The sequence below is a fragment of the Phyllobates terribilis genome, unplaced genomic scaffold (genome assembly GCF_046119375.1).
Source record: "Phyllobates terribilis strain yellow unplaced genomic scaffold, ASM4611937v1 Scaffold_11__3_contigs__length_659146591, whole genome shotgun sequence".
In the NCBI taxonomy this organism is placed as follows: Eukaryota; Metazoa; Chordata; class Amphibia; order Anura; family Dendrobatidae; genus Phyllobates; species Phyllobates terribilis.
In genome coordinates, this window is record NW_027362771.1 from 110719292 (window position 1) to 110741242 (window position 21951).

The following is a 21951-nucleotide window of genomic DNA, read 5'->3' on the forward strand; positions in this document are numbered from 1 at the left end:
TGGTTGCCTACAATAAATTAGTTCATACATTACCTGTCCCCGCCGATCGCCACCTAAAATAAAGTAAAAAATAAAAAACTACACCTATACTCACCTAGACACCTAATTCCCCGAAGCCATCGATCTCCTGTAATAAAATATAAAATAATAAACCACAACCTTATCCTTACCCCTCCATAGTAGTCCACGAGTGTCCCACGATGATCTCCAGTTCAGAGCAGCCACATAGAATGTGACCGCTCTGAACCGCTGCCGCCGCTAGAATGATGGGGCCGTAAAGCAGCCCCGTCATTGCATAAGCGGGTTCACCGGAGTTCAGGCAGCGCTGCTCCGGTCAACTCCTTTACGGCCCTGCTGTATCGTGAGAAATTCCCACGGTACAGCAGTGCCGTAAAGGAGGTCTCCGGAGCTGCGCTGCCTGAATGCACTCCGGTGACCTCAGTCAGTGGCTCCCGCTGCCGGGAGCGGACGTGTTCCCGGCAGTGTGAACTTACAGCAGCCATGACAGCTGTCACCATCTCCAGATGTGACAGCTGTGCATGGGAGATCAGCGCAGGAACGTGGACAGGTAACTATTTTTAGTAAACTAAGAATTAAATAAAATGGTGTGTTTTATTTCAAATAAATTATTTTTTTCTGGGTGTAGTGTGTGTTTTCTTTTTAACACTTTGTAGGTTAGTAATGGGGGTGTCTTATAGACGCCCATCATTACTAACCTGGGCTTCATGGCAGCTGGCGCTGACATGAACCCCAGCCCTATTACCCCCTGCCACCGCACCAGGGCAGCGTGGAAGAGCGAGGCTAAGTGCCAGAATTGGCGCATCCTATGGATGCGCCATTTCTGGGGCGGCTGACGGCTGGTGTTTCTAGCCTGGGAGGGGGCCAATATTCATGGCACCCTTCCTGGGCTATTAATATCAGCCCCCAGCTGTCTGCCTAGCCTTTGCTAGCTATTAAAATAGGGGGGACCCCACGTCATTTTTTTGGGGGGGTCCCCCATTTTAATAGCTAGTAAAGGCTAGGTATTCAGCTGGGGGCTGATATTAGTAGTCTGGGAAGCTCCGTGGGTATTACCCCTTCCCAGGCTTCAAACATCTGCCCCAGCCGTCTGCTTAACCTCCGCTAGAGACTAAAATTATGGGGGATCCCACGCCAATTTTTTTTTTTAATAAATCCTTTATTTTAACACTAAATGACATTTGAGGAGTTAATAAAGATGCAGTCCCTAAATTATTATTTATTTTTTAATTAATTTTTCCCAAAAATTGACGTGGGCTTTGCTATATTTTTGTATGCCAGCCAGGTACAGCATCCAGCTTCTATGAACGCACCATTTTCCGGGGTGGCTGCGGACTGCAATTTGCAGCGGGGGGGGGGCCCAGAAAGCTTGGGTCTCCCTGCGCTGCAGATTCCAGCCCCCAGCTGCCTAGTTGTACCTGGCTGGACACAAAAATATGGAGAAGCTCCACGTATATTTTTTTTTAATTATTTCATGAAATAATTTTTTAAAAAAAGGGCTTCCCTATATTGTTGTGTCCGGCCAGGTACAAATAGGCAGCTGGTGGTTGGGGGCAGCCCGTTCCTGCCTGCTGTACCTGGCTGGACACAAATATAGTGCAAAGCCCCACGTCAATTTTTTTTTAATTATTTCAGGAAATTCATGAAATAATTAAAAAAAAATTGACGTGGCGCTTCGCACTATATTTGGGTCCAGCCAGGTACAGCAGCCAGGTACAGCAGGCAGGAACGGGCTGCCCCCAAACACGAGCTGCCTATTTGTACCTGGCCGGACACAACAATATAGGGAAGCCCTTTTTTTCTTAATTATTTCATGAATTTCATGAAATAATTAAAAAAAAAAATACGTGGGGCTTCGCCCTATTTTTGTGTCCAGCCAGGTACAACTAGGCAGCTGGGGGCTGGAATCTGCAGCGCAGGGAGGCCCAAGCTTTCTGGGCCCCACCCGCTGCAAATTGCAGTCCGCAGCCGCCCCGGAAAATGGCGCGTTCATAGAAGTGCCATCTTCTGGCGCTGTACCCAACTCATCCAGGGCCCTGGTGCGGTGACTCACTGGGTAATAAAGGGGTTAAGGCCAGCTTGGCATTATCAGCTGGCCCTAAGCCCGAAATTCATGGGGTCACGCCAATATTAGACATGACCACCATGAATTTCTAGTAAAGTATTTAAAAAAAACACAACACCCAGAATAAAGTCCTTTAATTGAAATAAAGACACAATTCTTTATTGTTCTAAATTAAACTATACTTACCATCACGCCCATTCCAGCTGAAGCCAACGATCTCCTGCAATAAAAGAAAAATAATAAACCAACCTCATCCTTACCTTCCCATGGATCCCACGACAGCTTCAGCTCTGCTACATCGAGATGACAGGCTGGACCGCAGCAGAACGCTGCCATCCAGCCTGTCATCCCGCAGACACTGAGAAGCGCAGGCATGCTTGCGCTCCTCAGTGTCTCTCTGTGACGGCATAAAGATGAGCCGAGTTCATGTCCAATGAACTCCGCTCACCTCATGCACGTCACTGACAGCGTGGGAAAATTCTCCTGCACTCAGCGCTTCAGCGTGAGAATTCTCCCACGCTGTCAGTGACGTACATGAAGTGAGCTGAGTTCATTGGACATGAGCTCACCTCATGCACGTCACTGACAGCGTGGGGAAATTCTCACGCTGAAGCGCTGAGTGCAGGAGAATTTTCCCACGCTGTCAGTGACGTGCATGAGGTGAGGTCATGTCCAATGAACTCGGCTCACCTCATGCACGTCACTGACAGCGTGGGAAAATTCTCCTGCACTCAGCGCTTCAGCGTGAGAATTTCCCCACGCTGTCAGTGACGTGCATGAGGTGAGCTCATGTCCAATGAACTCAGCTCACTTCATGTACGTCACTGACAGCGTGGGAGAATTCTCACGCTGAAGCGCTGAGTGCAGGAGAATTCTCCCACGCTGTCAGTGACGTGCATGAGGTGAGCCGAGTTCATTGTCGGCTCATCTGGATGCCGTCACAGAGAGACACTGAGGAGCGCAAGCAAGCCTGCGCTTCTCAGTGTCTGCGGGATGACAGGCTGGATGGCAGCGTTCTGCTGCGGTCCAGCCTGTCATCTCGATGTAGCAGAGCTGGAGCCGTCGTGGGAACCATGGAAAGGTAAGGATGAGGTTGCTTTATTATTTTTCTTTTATTGCAGGAGATCGTTGGCTTCAGCTGGAATGGGCGTGATGGTAAGTATGGTTTAATTTAGAACAATAAAGAATTGTGTGTTTATTTCAATTAAAGGACTTTATTCTGGGTGTTTGTTTTTTTTTTAACTTTCACTATGGGGTTAGTAATGGGGGTGTCTTATAGACGCCTCTCCATTACTAACCTGGGCTTGATGTCAGCTGGCATTATAAGCTGACATCAACCCCAGCCCTATTACCCCACTGCCACCGCTACAGGGCAGTGGGAAGAGCGAGGCTAAGTGCCAGAATTGGCGCATCCTATGGATGCGCCATTTCTGGGGCGGCTGACGGCTGGTGTTTCTAGCCTGGGAGGGGGCCAATATTCATGGCTCCCTTCCTGGGCTATTAATATCAGCCCCCAGCTGTCTGCCTAGCCTTTGCTAGCTATTAAAATAGGGGGGACCCCACGTCATTTTTTGGGGGGGGGTCCCCCATTTTAATAGCTAGTAAAGGCTAGGTATTCAGCTGGGGGCTGATATTAGCAGCCTGGGAAGCTCCGTGGGTATTACCCCCTTCCCAGGCTTCAAACATCTGCCCCAGCTGTCTGCTTAACCTCCGCTAGAGACTAAAATTAAGGGGAACCCCACGCCAATTTTTTTTAAAATAAATCCTTTATTTTAACACTAAATGACATGTACAGTAATCAACACTGTCACTGTACTTATTATATATGTGACTGACATGTTTCTATCTATCTAATCTATGTATGATTCTCTATTCCTTCTATTCTAAATTGTCGGGTACCGCTGCTGAATTGCCGGCCGGCTTTCTTAAAGAGACGGTGCATGAAAACACTATTATTTTTTTTAATAAATCCTTTACACTAAATGACAAGTACAGTAAGCAACACTGTCACTGTACTTCATATATATGTGACTGACATGTTTCTATCTATCTAATCTATGTGTGAAGCTCTATTCTTTCTGTTGTAAATTGTCGGGTACCGGTGTATGCCGCTGATGAATTGCCGGCTTTTCGCATAATACATTCTACATTATTCTTAGTTGTTTTACTTCATGTAGAATTAACCTACAAGGAAAGAAAGGGTTTATTTTCATTCCGATATTAGTGTCCCATTGACTTGCATTGGTTTCCGGTATCGGAATCGGCGATATCCGATACTTTTTGAGTATCGGTCCGATCCAATCCGATACGATATTTCCTGATATCGGAAGGTATCGCTCAACACTAGTCATAAATCCATGTTGTATGCAGATCCCACCAATGGGACCTGCATCCGTCTTGAGAAAGGGGCCACGATGCATTCCATGGTCATCGCAGTAGTGGTGGAATTCCCATGACTTTCTATGCGAATTCTGGCTACCACTCTGTAGACAAGAGCATTAGGGCTCTGATGTGCAGCTACGAGTCCATTGGGGCTCTGATCTGCAGCTGCGAGTCCATTGGGGCTCTGACCTGCAGCTGCGAGTCCATTGGGGCTCTGACCTGCAGCTGCGAGTCCATTGGGGCTCTGACCTGCAGCTGCGAGTCCATTGGGGCTCTGATCTGCAGCTGCGAGTCCATTGGGGCTCTGATCTGCAGCTGCGAGTCCATTGGGGCTCTGATCTGCAGCTGCGAGTCCATTGGGGCTCTGATCTGCAGCTGCGAGTCCATTGGGGTTCTGATCTGCAGCTGCGAGTCCATTGGGGCTCTGATCTGCAGCTGCGAGTCCATTGGGGCTCTGATCTGCAGCTGCGAGTCCATTGGGGCTCTGATCTGCAGCTGCGAGTCCATTGGGGCTCTGATCTGCAGCTGCGAGTCCATTGGGGCTCTGATCTGCAGCTGCGAGTCCATTGGGGCTCTGATCTGCAGCTGCGAGTCCATTGGGGCTCTGATCTGCAGCTGCGAGTCCATTGGGGCTCTGATCTGCAGCTGCGAGTCCATTGGGGCTCTGATCTGCAGCTGCGAGTCCATTGGGGCTCTGATCTGCAGCTGCGAGTCCATTGGGGCTCTGATCTGCAGCTGCGAGTCCATTGGGGCTCTGATCTGCAGCTGCGAGTCCATTGGGGCTCTGATCTGCAGCTGCGAGTCCATTGGGGCTCTGATCTGCAGCTGCGAGTCCATTGGGGCTCTGATCTGCAGCTGCGAGTCCATTGGGGCTCTGATCTGCAGCTACTGACGGAATGCAATTTATGATTTTTAGAATGTTAAGAAGCTGCAGCATTCTTGTAGTATGATTTTGAGTTTGTTTACAGAGCCTAGCTAATCCTTTTCCTTTAACAGACTATTCAGCAAGATTACACCACTTTGCTATCTAATTTGATCCGAACATTCCCTGGGCATGCAGAGTTCTCAGACTTGGTTAAGCTTACCGATTACAACGATCCTGAAATGGACTTCTTCGAGAATATGAAACATATCCAGGTAGCATTTTATATTATTTTCTGAATTGTAATTTCTCAGAATTTATTGGTAATGTGTTTTTTTTTTCTATAGATTCACAGGAGAGCACGAGCATTGAGGAAACTAGCAAGTAATTTAATTGAAGGAAATGTAATATTGTCCTCCAAATCCATGCAAAATTACATAATGCCATATGCAACCAGTACTATATTTGATGAAAAAATGCATAAGGTACGAAGTAAGCATAGTTTTTGTGGTATTCTATGACTTAAAGGGGTTACATATATTTGTTTTGCGGATTATAAGACGCACCCCAAATTTTGGGCCGGAAAATAGGAAAACATTTTTTAATAAAATGGTGGTGCGTCTTAAGGGCAGAAATGGACTGCTGTATTTCTCTTGTGAGGATCGCATGGTAAACCTCGTACTGGCCGGCACCTCTCCTGACCTGAGCTTGACAGCTGCATAGAAATCCATCACGCTGTCATACTCAGGTCAGGAGAGGTGTTGGCCAGTCCATGCAGTACAATGCGATCATCACAAGAGTTATACGGCAGTCTATCTCTTACTTTGTAGTCAGCTTTTACGGTTACAGGATCTCTGAAGATTTTTGGTATTGGCATAAAGAAGTTAGCAGGAGAGTCTATAAATCCTGTAGGATTCGATGTGGGGCCTCCATGGATGCAGGATATTCCACAGATTCTTAGTCTTATTCACAGCTGGGGAATATGGAGCTCCAATCAATGCCCCCTTCCATTATACATCCATTACTTGGCCTGTGTATATTTGATATATGTATGTGGGAAAATAATAATGGCATGTTTTATTGTTGAGAATGTATAGCTATTTAAATTCTGTTCTGTCTTCCCTCAATTACAAGAACTGCAGCTCTGATTCGCTCTCCTAGCTGATTGTTCATCATGAATTTCCTAATTTTAGGAGCATTAGAGATAAGGGGGTATAGTTTTAGATGGGGATATGAATAGAGGAAAATGCAAATGTTATATACCTTAGAATTGGGGACTAAAACTCAACTGGGTAAATGGGCCGCACATAAAAAAAAAATTGACGTTGAAGGGTCACATTCCTTGTGCGACAAGAGGACATTTTCAGTGATACTGTTTTTTATTTCTATACGAATTTTTGATCTTTTTATTCCATGTTTTCTCTGTTAATATAATGAAAAGCTATATTTTTGGTGTTTATTTTTTATGGTGTTCCTCGTGTGGGTGATGGTAAACTTTTATAGCTTAAGTTGTTACGGGCATGGTGATACCAAACGTGAACATTTTTTGTTTACTCTAGGTTTTAGTGACCAAATATATTTCCATTATTTTTTCATACTTTATTATAAAATAATAATTAGGCTTTTTTTTCTTTTCCTAGTCCCTATATCGGACTTTAATTTATTCTTGCCTGATCTAATATCCTGCAAGACATTTGCACTACAGGATATTAGCCATGTCATTTTTACACTGACATTTCATCTGTTAGACCCTGCTCATTGCAGGGCCTCCATGACAACTACTGGCAACCCATGTTCTTGAGGAGCCGATGGGACTAAAGTGGGTGCCTCCTCCAAATAATCATCTAGATACTACTGTCACTATTATTGACAGCGGTACCCAATGAGTTAAATGGTCATGATCGATGCTAATACCAATCATTGCCTGCAACAGAGTGCTAGCTATGCTATACAGCTGACATCTGATGATAGGGGTCAGTTCTGCTTGTGAGTTGGCGCCATTATCGCACTGTACATGTTCAGTGGTTTGTAGGAAGTCATCTGCTGCCCTATATATGTACAGCGGATGTTGTGAAAGGGTTTAAAAAAAAAAAAAAAAAAATCCCTTTCTCCATACTCACCGACCACAAGCGATCCAGCAGTGCGGGAAAAAGGCGCCTCCGCTCCCACACTGTGCTCTGGAGTGATCACCCACCCTCATCTTCTACCTGATCTCTGAAGGATGTCCCCAGAACTCCGGTGCCCTGCTGGCTGCAGATAACAGCCTCTAGAGATGCATGTGGCCCTCAAGCCACGTGTGTTAGACCCCTGCCTTACAGATTATATAGAAAGGTGTTAAATAGCTGCTTCCAAGCACAGTAATTGCTGCCATTATTGGTTGTTACCCAGTATACGGTATATTACATGGAAAATCCTGTTGGATTTCATTTATGTAATCCTGTCATTCTTGTTTTTCAGCATGAAAATATGGTCAATGCCTCGGTGGAAATGATTGGCTCTATATGTAAAAACTTGTCCTGGTCTGCATACATGTTTTACCTAAAACATTTCATTCATGTGCTCCAAACGGGACAAATCAATCAAAAACTGGGAGTCCGGTATGGTGTATATATTTGCTTTTTTAAAATTTGTTTATTTTCCATTGAATGGTTTCCTTAAAATTGAGCATGTGTTGCAGAGATGATGTAGGTTTTAGCAGTTTTTATGACCGTTTTATTTATTTTAGGATCAGGGCACTGAATTTGTTCTATGTCCAGAATTGCATTTAAATTATTGGATGTCTAGGACTTGGAACCACTTAAAGGGTTATTCCCACTACAACAATCATATTCCATATTAAAGAAGTTGTCCAATACTTTCTTGAATTGCCCCTATGTATTTAGCATGTGGCCATAAGTTTTTTTGTAAATACCTTTAGTTGTATGTATTGCCCATGAGTGGCGCTACCCTTGGCCGGTCACAGGCATCACGTGACCCCTGGCTTTTTCTTCCACTGATGTCACGTCAAGTGAGACGTGAAATCAGTGACGTGATCCCCGCGGTGGATGCTGGGCTGTGGGCGCTTTCACAATGAAGGTGGAGAGGGAGAGCGCACAGTGCATGCTGGGTGTGACGTGCGGGGTAACCCCGCCCACAGCCCATCACTCACCGGGGAACGTAGAAGAAGGGAGACCCCCGGCTGCAGCCGGAACTTGACGTGACATCAGCGGATGTCAGAGGCGGCTGCAGCCGGAGGTCACGTGATGCCTGTGAGCGGCCAGTGATGGCGCCGCTCACAGGCAATACATACAACTAAAGGTATTTACAAAAAAACTTATGGCCACATGCTAAATACACTGCTCAAAAAATAAAGGGAACACTCAAACGCATCCTAGATCTGAATGAATTAAATATTCTCATTGAATACTTTGTTCTGTACAAAGTTGAATGTGCTTACAACAAAATCACACAAAAATCAATGGAAAGCACAGTTATCAACCAATGGAGGCCTGGATTTGGAGTCACCCCCAAAATTAAAGAGGAAAAACACACTACAGGCTGATCCAACTTTGATGTAATGTCCTTAAAACAAGTCAAAATGAGGCTCAGTATTGTGTGTGGCCTCCACGTGCCTGTATGACCTCCCTACAACGCCTGGGCATGCTCCTGATGAGGTTGCGGATGGTCTCCTGTGGGATCTCCTCCCAGACCTGGACTAAAGCTTCCGCCAACTCCTGGACAGTCTGTGGTGCAACGTGACGTTTGTGGATGGAGCGAGACATGATGTCCCAGATGTGCTCAATCGGATTCAGGTCTGGGGAACAGGCGGGCCAGTCCATAGCTTCAATGCCTTCATCTTGCAGGAACTGCTGACACACTCCAGCCACATGAGGTCTGGCATTGTCCTGCATTAGGAGGAACCCAGGGCCAACCGCACCAGCATATGGTCTCACATGGGGTCTGAGGATCTCATCTCGGTACTTAATGGCCGTCAGGCTACCTCTGGCGAGCACATGGAGGGCTGTGCGGCCCTCCAAAGAAATGCCACCCCACACCATTACTGACCCACTGCCAAACCGGTCATGCTGAAGGATGTTGCAGGCAGCAGATCGCTCTCCACTGCGTCTCCACACTCTATCACGTCTGTCAGATGTGCTCAGTGTGAACCTGCTTTCATCTGTGAAGAGCACAGGGCGCCAGTGGCGACTTTGCCAATCCTGGTGCTCTGTGGCAAATGCCAAGCGTCCTGCACGGTGTTGGGCTGTGAGCACAACCCCCATCTGTGGACGTCGGGCCCTCATACCACCCTCATGGAGTCTGTTTCTAACCGTTTATGCCGACACATGAACATTTGTAGCCTGCTGGAGGTCATTTTGCAGGGCTCTGGCAGTGCTCCTCCTGTTCCTCCTTGCACAAAGGTGGAGGTAGCTGTCCTGCTGCTGGGTTGTTGCTCTCCTACGGCCCCCTCCACGTGTATTGGCCTATCTCCTGGGTAGCGCCTCTGGACACTACGCTGACAGACACAGCAAACCTTCTTGCCACAGCTCACATTGATGTGCCATCCTGGATGAGCTGCATTACCTGAGCAACTTCTGTGGGTTGTAGAGTCCGTCTCATGCTACCACGAGTGTGAAAGCACAACCAACATTCAAAAGTGACCAAAACATCAGCCAGAAAGCATTGGTACTGAGATGTGGTCTGTGGTCCCCACCTGCAGAACCACTCCTTTATTGAGGGTGTCTTGATAATTGCCAATAATTTCCATCTATTGTCTATTCCATTTGCACAGCAACATGTGAAATTGATTGTCAATCAGTGTTGCTTCCTAAGTGGACAGTTTGATTTCACAGAAGTTTGATTTACTTGGAGTTATATTCTGTTTAAGTGTTCCCTTTATTTTTTTGAGCAGTGTACATTGGGGCAATTCAAAAAAGTACTGGACAACTCCTTTAATGTAGTTTATAGCACTCTTTAATGCTATTAAATTAGATTAAATTAAGATCAGAGTAAATTAGTCAAATAGAAAATTGGGTGCAGAGTTTTAGAAACATAAACTGCATACATCAATCATACCTAATTAAAATGGCCCGAAATAATGTTTACTAACCTAACCTTCAAAAAGGAAGCAAAAGGGCAGGTCTAATATAGTAAACATGGTAAAACTTTTATTTGACTGTATGTATAGGGGACAAAAAGGAGAGATATACTGCAAGATGAGCTGCATATAGAGGGGACAGAATTGAGTTATAATGCAGTATGGCCTATGTAGAGAGGGAACAGAAAGCCGAGATTTTCTTCAGGATTGACTATATATGAGTTGCTCAGAGGAGAGAGAAACTGCAAGATGGCGGAGCTCTGTGTACAGCGGTTGAGCTGTGTTTCTTACCTACTGCTGAGGGATTAGTCATGTGAAACCGCAAATCCTGCTCTCTTGATGTCTATGATAGAGGATTCTCTTCTACTATATGCATCAATAGAGTGGTATTTGCAGTTTCACACCACTGAACGTTCTGTCTTCAGCAGGCAACAAAAACAATAGTGCACTTCTGGTTTGAAGAAATGCGGGGCAGTTGAGTTCACCCCCATTTCCTTGTAGATTGTAAGCTTGCGAGCAGGGACCTCACTGCTATTGTAACTGTTTAAACTGTCTTACCTTGTATTGAATTTATTGTCTGTACATGTCCCCGCTTAATTGTAAAGTGCGTGGAATATGTTGGCGCTATATAAATAAAAAAATATTATAAATTATTAGCTCTGATGTAAAAGCCATACAGGCAGCTGTACTGATGTAGATGGCAGAAGATAAAATCGGTCAGGCAGGGAACTGTACAAGAGTACACTTAGATTAGCTTGCTGATATCTCATAGGTGGGGGTTAAGCCCCCGTCTCACATAGCGATATCGCTAGCGATATCGCTGCTGAGTCACGGTTTTGGTGACTCACCAGCGACCTCACCAGCGATGTCGCTATGTGTGACACTTTGCAACGATCAGGCCCCTGCTGTGAGGTCGCTGATCGTTGCAAAGTGTCCTGGATCATTTTTTGGTCGTTGGCCTCCCGCTGGCCAGCACACATCGCTGTGTGTGACCAGCGGGACCAACGATCTGGCTGGTAACTATGGTAAACATCGGGTTACTAGGGGCACGCGCGCACTTAGTAACCCGCTGTTTACCATGGATACCACTCTGCTACGGTGCGCGGAGGCTCCCGCGCACCGTAACAGAGTGGTATCCATGGTAAACAGCGGGTTACTAGGGGCACACGCGCACTTAGTAACCCGATGTTTACCATAGTTACCAGCCTGCTCCTGCTTGCAGCAGGCTGGTAACGGGAGCAGGACATCGTGGAACGATTCTTTCCACGATATCGCTGCTCCCCTGATCGCTGGTGAGCCTGCCTGTTTGACAGCTCACCAGCGATGTATTAGCGATGCAGCAACGATCCCTGACAGGTCGTATCGTTGTCGGGATCGCTGCTGCATCGCTTAGTGTGACGGGGCCTTTAGTCAGGAACACACTTAGAAGTAGGGGTCTGCAGCACTGAGGAGAAGCATGTGCTGCTGGAAAACGTCGATTTAGCAGATAAGAATAGGACCTCCCATTCTGCTGTGTGAAGGTGGGTGCATTGAGAGGCAAATCGAGATGAAAAAAAGACAAAGGTAGAAAACCTTATGTTGGGTTTAGTCTGTATTTTTAGCAATAAATATGCATTTACTGTACTTTGTGAAAAATTATTCATTTCCAGGAAAAACTCATTAAAGTTTATCTGCATGGTTGTTTTCGTTGCCCAAAAAGACTTGTACTAGCAAAAACCTCTTTAACATGTCCTGAAGATTGTCAGTTTGGAGCACCTGTATAGTTGAGCCACTCGTCTGAACTGCATGTTTTCCAATATTGCAAACAATGGCAGCTTTGCCTCTGCAACATTGGATGAGCACAGGGACATCCAGCGAGGTGAAAAGGGGATAGTTGCATTGCTAATATAATTTGAAGAATGAGCAGGCCTTTGAAAATAACAAAATCCTGAGGAAAGGCAGATACTGGCATGGGTATGCTGTTCAGCAAGGAACGTGTTACATACTGTGTATAAGAGTTGGGAACAGCATCAGGTGTCATTCACACTTCTGTAATTCTTCCTGTTTGTAACTATAGGTGGATTGGTCTTGACATCAGGCAGTGTACAGAAAATTAAGGAAAAAAAGGGAAACATCTAATGGCCATAACTTATTCACTTCCAAAAAGCGTTGTTTATGTCTAATACACTCTGGGTTGCGTCTACACATAGGTTTGTTGAAACAACAGTGAGCATTTAATAACACTGTTCCCTCTATATTCAAAGTCAGGGAGCCCCCTCTGTCTGCTGTGTTAACCTTTATGACGTGACTGCTTTAAAAATGTTGGTTAATATCAGAAAAAAAAATTCTGAAAAAAAAAAGCCTGTTTTTAAAAGTTTGTGAAATCTGCTGCAGAATGTTAATCTTATTTCTTCTCTGCGCAGCTTACTGGTGACTGTGCTGGAAGCTTTTCACTTCGATTACGTGACTATGGAGAAGCAAATCCAAGCAGCTGAGACGAGAGACAGTAAAACTGGTAAGCATTTTACACTTCATAGAAAGAAAAGCTCTCGCTAAAGAAACTTGTGAAGTGCTATTTGTTATTATGGTGCTGCCCTGCTGCTTATTTTATAGATGTAGAGAGCAATGTCGAAGATGAGTTAATGGAGTTAGAGAATGAGGAGGAAGAGCAGATGGAAACTCAGGATGTGGCCCACACCAGTAAAGCTAATGAGGCCCCTTGTAAAATGCAAGAAACAAATGCTTCAAACAAGCATGTCTTGAACTATCTTCCAAGAAACAAAGAAGATCTGGCCTCACTTTTTAGTCGTATTCAGACAACTGTGACAAAGACCGTAATACCCAAGCTGCAGAGATGTCTTGATGCAAAGGTTGGTTTCTGTAGATTTTTAGGCTGTGTGCCCACTATGCGTTTTTCAAGCGTTTATGCTGCGGAATTTCCGCAGCGTAAGCACTTCAAAAACGCTTGGTTATCCGCCCCCCATGGTCCCCAATGACAAGCCGCACTGTCAATGCCCATGCTGCGGATTTTTCCGCAGCGTTTATGCTGCGCTCAAAAATCCGCAGCATGTCCATTAATTTTGCGGACACGCAGCGTAATCGCCGCCATTGACTTGCATTGAGACGCATATAATCCGTGTCAGTACATTTGTACACACGGATTATATGCGTTTCAATGTGCGGATGGTACCCAAGTCTGGAGGAGAGGAGACTCTCATCCAGACCTGGGTACCATAGAAACTGTAAAAAAAAGAATTTAAAATAAAAAATAAAGATTATACTCACCTTCCGATGTCCTCCCGGTGTTATCTCTGCCGTGTCCGGTCTCTTGCAATGCTCGCCCTGTTATGAAGGACCTGCCATGACATCACTGAGTCATATAACCCATCACATGACTCAATGACGTCACCGCAGGTCCTTCACACCACCGCGAGCAATGCAAGACACCGGACGGAGCAGAGATGACACTGGGAAGACACTGGAAGGTGAGTATAATCTTTATTTTTTTTATTTTTTACCATTCTTATTCTTTTTTTTTTAACTATTACTTGGTCACACTATATAAATCCATGCTGGTTGCATGGATTTATATAGTGTAAACAAGTTGTCAAGCACTTTCCAAATGATGCTAAAATCGCTTGGAAAAGCGCTTGATAACCCGCATGCAGAAATGCATGTGAAGAACGCTTGACAAATGCTTCTACCTGCCGGGAAAAACGCATGTAAAATCCGCATGCGTTTTTCCTGCCAGGGAGAAGCGTAAAAAATATGCAGCATTTCTGCATCGTGGGCACATAGCCTTATACGGTAATGTTAATATGCTCTTTTTTTTTTTTTCTCCTTTTCTTACAAGCCTAGGTTCATTTTACATTTTCTTTATTTTTTTTTGTCTTTACCCTTTTTTTTTGCCCCCCATCGAGAACTGCTTCTGATACACAAATATATGTATATAATATGTGTGTATATGTGCATGTGTGTGTGTATATAAGGCATCAAAACTATGCATTAACACATGTGGAATTATATACTTAACAAAAAAAGTGTGAAACAACTGAAAATATGTCTTATATTCTAGGTTCTTCAAAGTAGCCACCTTTTGCTTTGATGACTGCTTTGCACACTCTTGATGAGCTTCAAGTGGTAGTCACCGGAAATTGTTTTCACTTCACAAGTGTGCCCTGTCAGGTTTAATAAGTGGGATTTCTTGCCTTATAAATGGGGTTGGGACCATCAGTTGTGTTGTGCAGAAGTCTGGTGGATACACAGCTGATAGTCCTACTGAATAGACTGTTAGAATTTGTATTATGGCAAGAAAAAAGCAGCTAAGTAAAGAAAAACGAGTGGCCATCATTACTTTAAGAAATGAAGGTCAGTCAGTGTGAAAAATTGGGCAAACTTTGAAAGTGTCCCCAAGTGCAGTTGCAAAAACCATCAAGCGCTACAAAGAAACTGGCTCACATGAGGACCGCCCCAGGAAAGGAAGACCAAGAGTCCCCTCTGCTTCTGAGGATAAGTTTATCCGAGTCACCAGCCTCAGAAATCGCAGGTTAACAGCAGCTCAGATTAGAGACCAGGTCAATGCCACACAGAGTTCTAGCAGCAGACACATCTCTTCAACAACTGTTAAGAGGAGACTTTGTTTTGCAGGCCTTCATGGTAAAATAGCTGCTAGGAAACCCCTGCTAAGGACAGGCAGCAAGCAGAAGAGACTTGTTTGGGCTAAAGAACACAAGGAATGGACATTAGACCAGTGGAAATCTGTGCTTTGGTCTGATGAGTCCAAATTTGAGATCTTTGGTTCCAACCCCTGTGTCTTTGTGCGACTCAGAAAAGGTGAACGAATGGACTCTACATGCCTGGTTTCCACCGTGAAGCATGGAGGAGGAGGTGTGATGGTGCGGGGGGTGCTTTGCTGGTGACACTGTTGGGGATTTATTCAAAATTGAAGGCATACTGAACCAGCATGGCTATTTCATCCGGTTTGCGTTTAGTTGGACCATCATTTATTTTTCAACAGGACAATGACCCCAAACACACCTCCAGGCTGTGTAAGGGCTATTTGACCAAGAAGGAGAGTGATGGGGTGCTACGCCAGATGACCTGGCCTCCACAGTCACCAGACCTAAACCCAATCGAGATGGTTTGGGGTGAGCTGGACCGCAGAGTGAAGGCAAAAGGGCCAACAAGTGCTAAGCTTCTCTGGGAACTCCTTCAAGATTGTTGGAAGACCATTTCCAGTGCCTACCTCTTGAAGCTCATCAAGAGAATGCCAAGCGTGTGCAAAGCAGTCATCAAAGCAAAAGGTGGCTCCTTTGAAGAACCTAGAATGTAAGACATATATTCAGTTGTTTCACACTTTTTTGTTAAGTATATAATTCCACATGTGTTAATTCATAGTTTTGATGCCTTCAGTGTGAATGTACAATTTCCATAGTCAAGAAAATACAGAAAAATCTTTGTATGTATATGTGTCTGTATTATAAATAATGTTGTGTTACAGATTATTTAAATCCAGAGGTTTTTAATTGTATTGAAGCATTTACTTCATCTTTACAGGTTAAAAGGGACGAAGAGCACAAATTGGTGAAAAGCAAAGTAGTTAATGAAGAGGAAGTAGTCCGTGTTCCGATAGCATTTGCTTTAGTCAAGTTGATGCAGACCCTTCCTCAAGAAGTTATGGAAGCCAACCTACCTGGGTATGAAGCTAAAACAAACTAGAAGAACTATATAAGTATATCTATATTTTTTTACAGTTGTACTGTCCTTCTTTTGTACTGGATAAAGGAAAATGGCTAGGTGTATGTTACAATCTGGCTTTGGTGCAGAAGGGGGTGGAGAGTGCAGCACCTTAGTCAAACTGAGTTTTTAAGGGATATTTCATGAATGAGTACAATAAATCTCACTACTTTTTTTTTTTTTTATAGAATAATCGATAATTTTATTTTATTTTTCTTCAATTACTTTTAATGACTTAATTAATTTAATTGTACATTTTCAGCATACTGTTAAAGGTGTGTATTCTCCTGAGAAACAGAGCGCAGGAGATTCGTGACATCGCAAGAAACACTCTGATTAAGATCTTAGAAACACTCGGGCCTCGCTACCTGCACTTTATATTAAAGGAAATGCAGAATGTCTTAGTTAAAGGATACCAGGTAATGACTGACTATTGTGGACCCACAAGTAGGCCATGGTGCGCTGAAATTTATAAATTTTATATATGGGTGTGTGTAGAGATAATATAAATAGATATATAAATATATATAATTATACACGCACACTTCTAATATGGTTGTATCTTCTTGCAGGTTCATGTGCTAACATATACAGTAAATCTACTGCTGAAGGGCCTTGCTGCCAAACTGAAGAGTGGAGACTTGGATGGTTGCATGGAATCTTTGATTCGGGTAATTACCTTTAATTCTGGTGGCTTTCCAGTGTTTAAGTCTACGTAGATTGTTTTCACATTGAATTTGCCGTAAGTATATTTCAGGAGGATTTTCTAATGTTTACATCTCACGCATATTCATACACTTACCGTAGCATATGTTGTCCTTTAGACCATCATATAAAAAAACTTTTATCACATACACTACCGTTCAAAAGTTTGGGGTCACCCAGACAATTTTGTGTTTTCCATGAAAACTCATACTTTTATTTATCAAATGAGTTGCAAAATGATTAGAAAATATAGTCCAGACATTGACAAGGTTAGAAATAATGATTTTATTAGAAAGAATAATTTTCTCCTTCAAACTTTGCTTTCGTCAAAGAATGATCCCTTTGCAGCAATTCCAGCATTGCAGACCTTTGGCATTCTAGCTGGTAATTTGTTGAGGTAATCTTGAGAAATTTCACCCCATGCTTCCTGAAGACCGTCCCACAAGTTGGATTGGCTTGATGGGCACTTTTTGCGTACCATGCGGTCAAGCTGCTCCCACAACATCTCAATGGGGTTGAAATCTGGTGACTGCGCTGGCCACTCCATTACAGATAGAATACCAGCTGCCTGCTTCTTCCCTAAATAGTTCATGCATAATTTGGAGGTGTGCTTTGGGTCATTGTCCTGTTGTAGGGTGAAATTTGCTCCAATCAAGCGCTGTCCACAGGGTATGGCACGGCGTTGCAAAATGGAGTGATAGCCTTCCTTATTCAAAATCCCATTCACCTTGTACAAATCTCCCACTTTACCAGCACCAAAGCAACCCCAGACCATCACATTTCCTCCACCATACTTGACAGATGGCGTCAGGCACTCTTCCAGCATCTTTTCAGTTGTTCTGCATCTCACAAATGTTCTTCTGTGTGATCCAAACACCTCAAACTTTGATTCGTCTGTCCATAAAACTTTTTTCCAATCTTCCTCTGTCCAATGTCTGTGTTCTTTGGCCCATATTAATCTTCTCCTTTTATTAGCCAGTCTCAGATATGGCTTTTTCTTTGCCACGAAGGCCAGCATCCCGGAGTCGCCTCTTCACTGTAGACGTTGACACTGGCGTTTTGCGTGTACTATTTAATGAAGCTGCCAGTTGAGGAGCTGTGAGGCGTCGATTTCTCAAACTAGAGACTCTAATGTACTTGTCTTGTTGTTCAGTTGTGCACTTCTTTCTACTCTGGTTAGAGCCTGTTTGTGCTCTCCTCTAAAGGGAGTAGTACACACCGTTGTAGGAAATCTTCAGTTTCTTGGCAATTTCTCGCATGGAATAGCCTGCATTTCTAAGAACAAGAATAGACTGTCGAGTTTCACATGAAAGTTCTTTGTCTGGTCATTTTGAGAGTTTCATAGAACAAACAAATGTAATGCTCTAGATTCTCAACTAGCTCAAAGGAAGGTCAATTTTATAGCCAAGCTGTTTTCAGCTGGGCTAACATACTTGTGCAAGGGTTTTCTAGGGTTTTCTAAACATCCATTAGCCTTCTTACACAGTTAGCAAACACAATGTACCATTAAAACACTGGAGTGGTGGTTGTTGGAAATGGGCCTCTATACACCTATGTAGATATTGCAATAAAAACAAGACGTTTGCAGCTAGAATAGTCATTTACCACATTAACAATGTATAGAGTGTATTTCTGATTCATTTAATGTTAGCTTTAGTGAAAAAAAATGTGCTTTTCTTTAAAAAATAATGACATTTCTAAATGACCCCAAACTTTTGAATGGTAGTGTATTTTCTTTTTTCTTTACTGGATGCCTCTTTTTTATGTAAGAGAGCAGCAAAATCTGTAGACAAATACACTGCTCAAAAAAATAAAGTGAACACTTAAACAGAATATAACTCCAAGTAAATCAAACTGTCCACTAGATAGCAACACTGATTGACAATCAATTTCACATACTGTTGTGCAAATGGAATAGACAATAGATGGAAATTATTGACAATTATTAAGATACCTTCAATAAAGGAGTGGTTCTGCAGGTGGGGACCACAGACCACATCTCAGTACCAACGCTTTCTGACTGATGTTTTGGTCACTTTTGAATGTTGGTTGTGCTTTCACACTCATGGTAGCATGAGACGGACTCTACAACCCACAGAAGTTGCTCAGGTTGTGCTGCTCATCCAGGATGGCACATAATTGCGAGCTGTGGCAAGAAGGTTTGCTGTGTCTTGTCAGCGTAGTGTCCAGAGGCTGGAGGCGCTACCAGGAGACAGGCCAGTACACAAGGAGACGTGGAGGGGGCCATAGGAGGGCAACAACAAAGCAGCAGGACCGCCACCTCCGCTTTTTTGCAAGGAGGAACAGGAGGAGCACTGCCAGAGCCCTGCAAAATGACCTCCAGCAGGCCACAAATGTGCATGTGTCTGCACAAACGGTAAGAAACCAACTCCATGAGGGTGGTATCAGGGCCCGACGTCCACAGATGGGGGTTGTGCTCACAGCCCAACACCGTGCAGGATGCTTGGCATTTGCCACAGAACACCAGGATTGGCAAAGTCGCTACTGGCGCCCTGTGCTTTTCACAGATGAAAGCAGGTTCACACTGAGCATATCTGACAGACGTGATAGAGTCTGGAGATGCATTGGAGAGCGATCTGCTGCCTGCAACATCCTTCAGCCTGACTGGTTTGGCAGTGGGTCAGTAATGGTGTGGGGTGGCATTTCTTTGGAGGGCCGCACAGCCCTCCATGTGCTCGCCAGAGGTAGCCTGACTGCCATTAGGTACCGAGATGAGATCCTCAGACCCCTTGTGAGACCATATGCTGGTGCGGTTGTCCCTGGGTTCCTCCTAATGCAGGACAATGCCAGACCTCATGTGGCTGGAGTGTCAGCAGTTCCTGCAAGATGAAGGCATTGAAGCTATGGACTGGCCCGCCCATTCCCCAGACCTGAATCCGATTGAGCACATCTGGGACATCATGTCTCGCTCCATCCACCAACGTCACGTTGCACTGTCCAGAAGTTGGCGGATGCTTTAGTCCAAGTCTGGGAGGAGATCCCACAGGAGACCATCCGCAACCTCATCAGGAGCATGCCCAGGCGTTGTAGGGAGGTCATACAGGCACGTGGAGGCCACACACAATACTGAGCCTCATTTTGACTTGTTTTAAAGACATTACATCAAAGTTGGATCAGCCTGTAGTGTGTTTTTCCACTTTCATTTTGGTGGTGACTCCAAATCCAGGCCTCCATTGGTTAATAACTGTGATTTCCATTGATGATTTTTGTGTGATTTTGTTGTCCGCACATTCAACTTTGTACAGCACAAAGTATTCAATTAGAATATTTAATTCATTCAGATCTAGGATGTGTTGTTTGAGTGTTCCCTTTATTTTTTTGAGCAGTGTATCTACAAGCCCAACTGAGGCGAAGAACATTCTCTTGCCTCCATCAGGTGAATGGGGGCATGGTCCACTTTTATTATATGCATTTGGAGTTTTCCACACATTTAGGGCTCGCTGGCACAACCGATGATTCTCTCTTCCAAGAGAATCGCATTGATTATGGTAATGACACTCAGCTCAAACTCTGATCCTATTGTCTCATCTGAAAGAATTGTATCAAAGGTGCGGAGAAGACTGAGAACTTAATTTCTCCATTGTCTGTGTTCGCGTAAATCGGAGTGAACTCAGATGATGTGCAAATGCAGTCCGATGCTTCACACGCACCCATAGACTTTTGCCTGTTGTCTAGTAGAATCAGCCAGAAAATATGCTAGACTTGTAGCTTGAGCCCAGGGGTGGATTAAGAGTAGCAAGGGCCCCAGGCAGTTTAGAAGGCGTGGGACCCCCACACACACATCTGTTGTATCACGTGACATGTCACATGATCCCCCTTTGATAGTTCATGTGAAATTAATTCTGCACAATATTAATATATTGTAATTATTTTTTTACATTAATTGTATGACTTAATATTGAGCACAATTAAGTATGCTGACATCCCCCTATATACAGTAGAAGACACTACATACAATATGAGCCCCCACATACAGCATGAGCATCCACATAATCCTCTTATACACAGCCAGAGGCCGCACTGCGCCACCTCCACACAGCCGCAGGCCACACGGCACCCCCCAGATGCAGCTAGAGGCGTCACGCACACAAACCTATACAGACATATACAAAGACATATACATACAGGCATAAACACATTTGAAACACGAAAATACATATAAACAGACATCTCACACAATGATATCTGCACACACAGTGCCACACACACACACACACACCACTCACCATCCCCCGGCTAGGCTTCTGTCGTCCAGCTCCTCTCCAGTGGTAAGTAGCAGTGCAGCGCACACTGCGTGACGTCACGCTTGCAGACACTGCCGCGCACAGGGCCGTGTCTCCTAGCTGTGACTCGGCCGGTCCAGCACACAAGCAAGTTTACAGGTGCAGGGCTGGCCCGGCTGAAGAAGAAGCAGGGCCCATGCGCAGCTGCTGGGGGAGCGGTCCGGGGGCCCCCCGCCTGCTGGGATATGTGCACCGCCAATGGCGCTGCACACATAATAAGGCAATCTGGCCATGGGCCCCCCTGGAGCCTTGGGCCCCGGGCGGTAGCCCAGATTGCCCTCATTATAATCCTCCTATTCTTGAGCCCATTGTAGTCATGAAGAGAGTTTTTCCTCTGCCTTATCCACCTGATTTACAGGCTACTGTGTTTGCAGACATACAGTAAATACCGTCCGAAAAGCTGGGGAGCACTTTACTCATGAATACACAGCACTTGGAAACTGTCTAATTTATTTTCTAAATACTCCTTTAAGCTAAATGATGCAATATTTTTCTGGGGTTGATTTGGCTGTTAGAGTGGACCTTTTCCATAGTATGCTGCATGTAGTACATAATCAGAATAAAGGCCTAATCCTCTCTTAAGAAGGCAATAAAGGTACTTAAAAACCCAAAAAGAATACTATATACAGAATTGGCACTTGCAGATAAATATTTAACAATTTTTAGGGAGCATTATATATGTATAAAAAAATTAATACTTAAGACAGACCATGTTAAAAGCTAAAGAAATAAAGCTGCACTTTCTTTTTGGGTTTTTAAGCAAGTTTCCTATTATGTATTGAGCGCTCCTCCTTGCTGATATAGAGCCTGCCTTTTCTAGCACAAT

At 44.4% G+C, this 21951-nt stretch overlaps 1 protein-coding gene across 1 annotated transcript in view; it reads left to right on the forward strand.

Moving 5' to 3' along the window:
- Positions 1-21951, forward strand: part of UTP20 (UTP20 small subunit processome component) — a 114254-nt gene that overhangs the window by 69666 nt on the left and 22637 nt on the right. The window contains exons 37-44 of the mRNA XM_073651470.1: positions 5462-5602; positions 5675-5812; positions 7785-7924; positions 12804-12895; positions 12994-13250; positions 15937-16076; positions 16379-16535; positions 16689-16787. Of these exons, the coding sequence (XP_073507571.1) occupies positions 5462-5602; positions 5675-5812; positions 7785-7924; positions 12804-12895; positions 12994-13250; positions 15937-16076; positions 16379-16535; positions 16689-16787 (1164 nt within the window). The remainder of the gene's footprint in view (positions 1-5461; positions 5603-5674; positions 5813-7784; positions 7925-12803; positions 12896-12993; positions 13251-15936; positions 16077-16378; positions 16536-16688; positions 16788-21951) is intronic.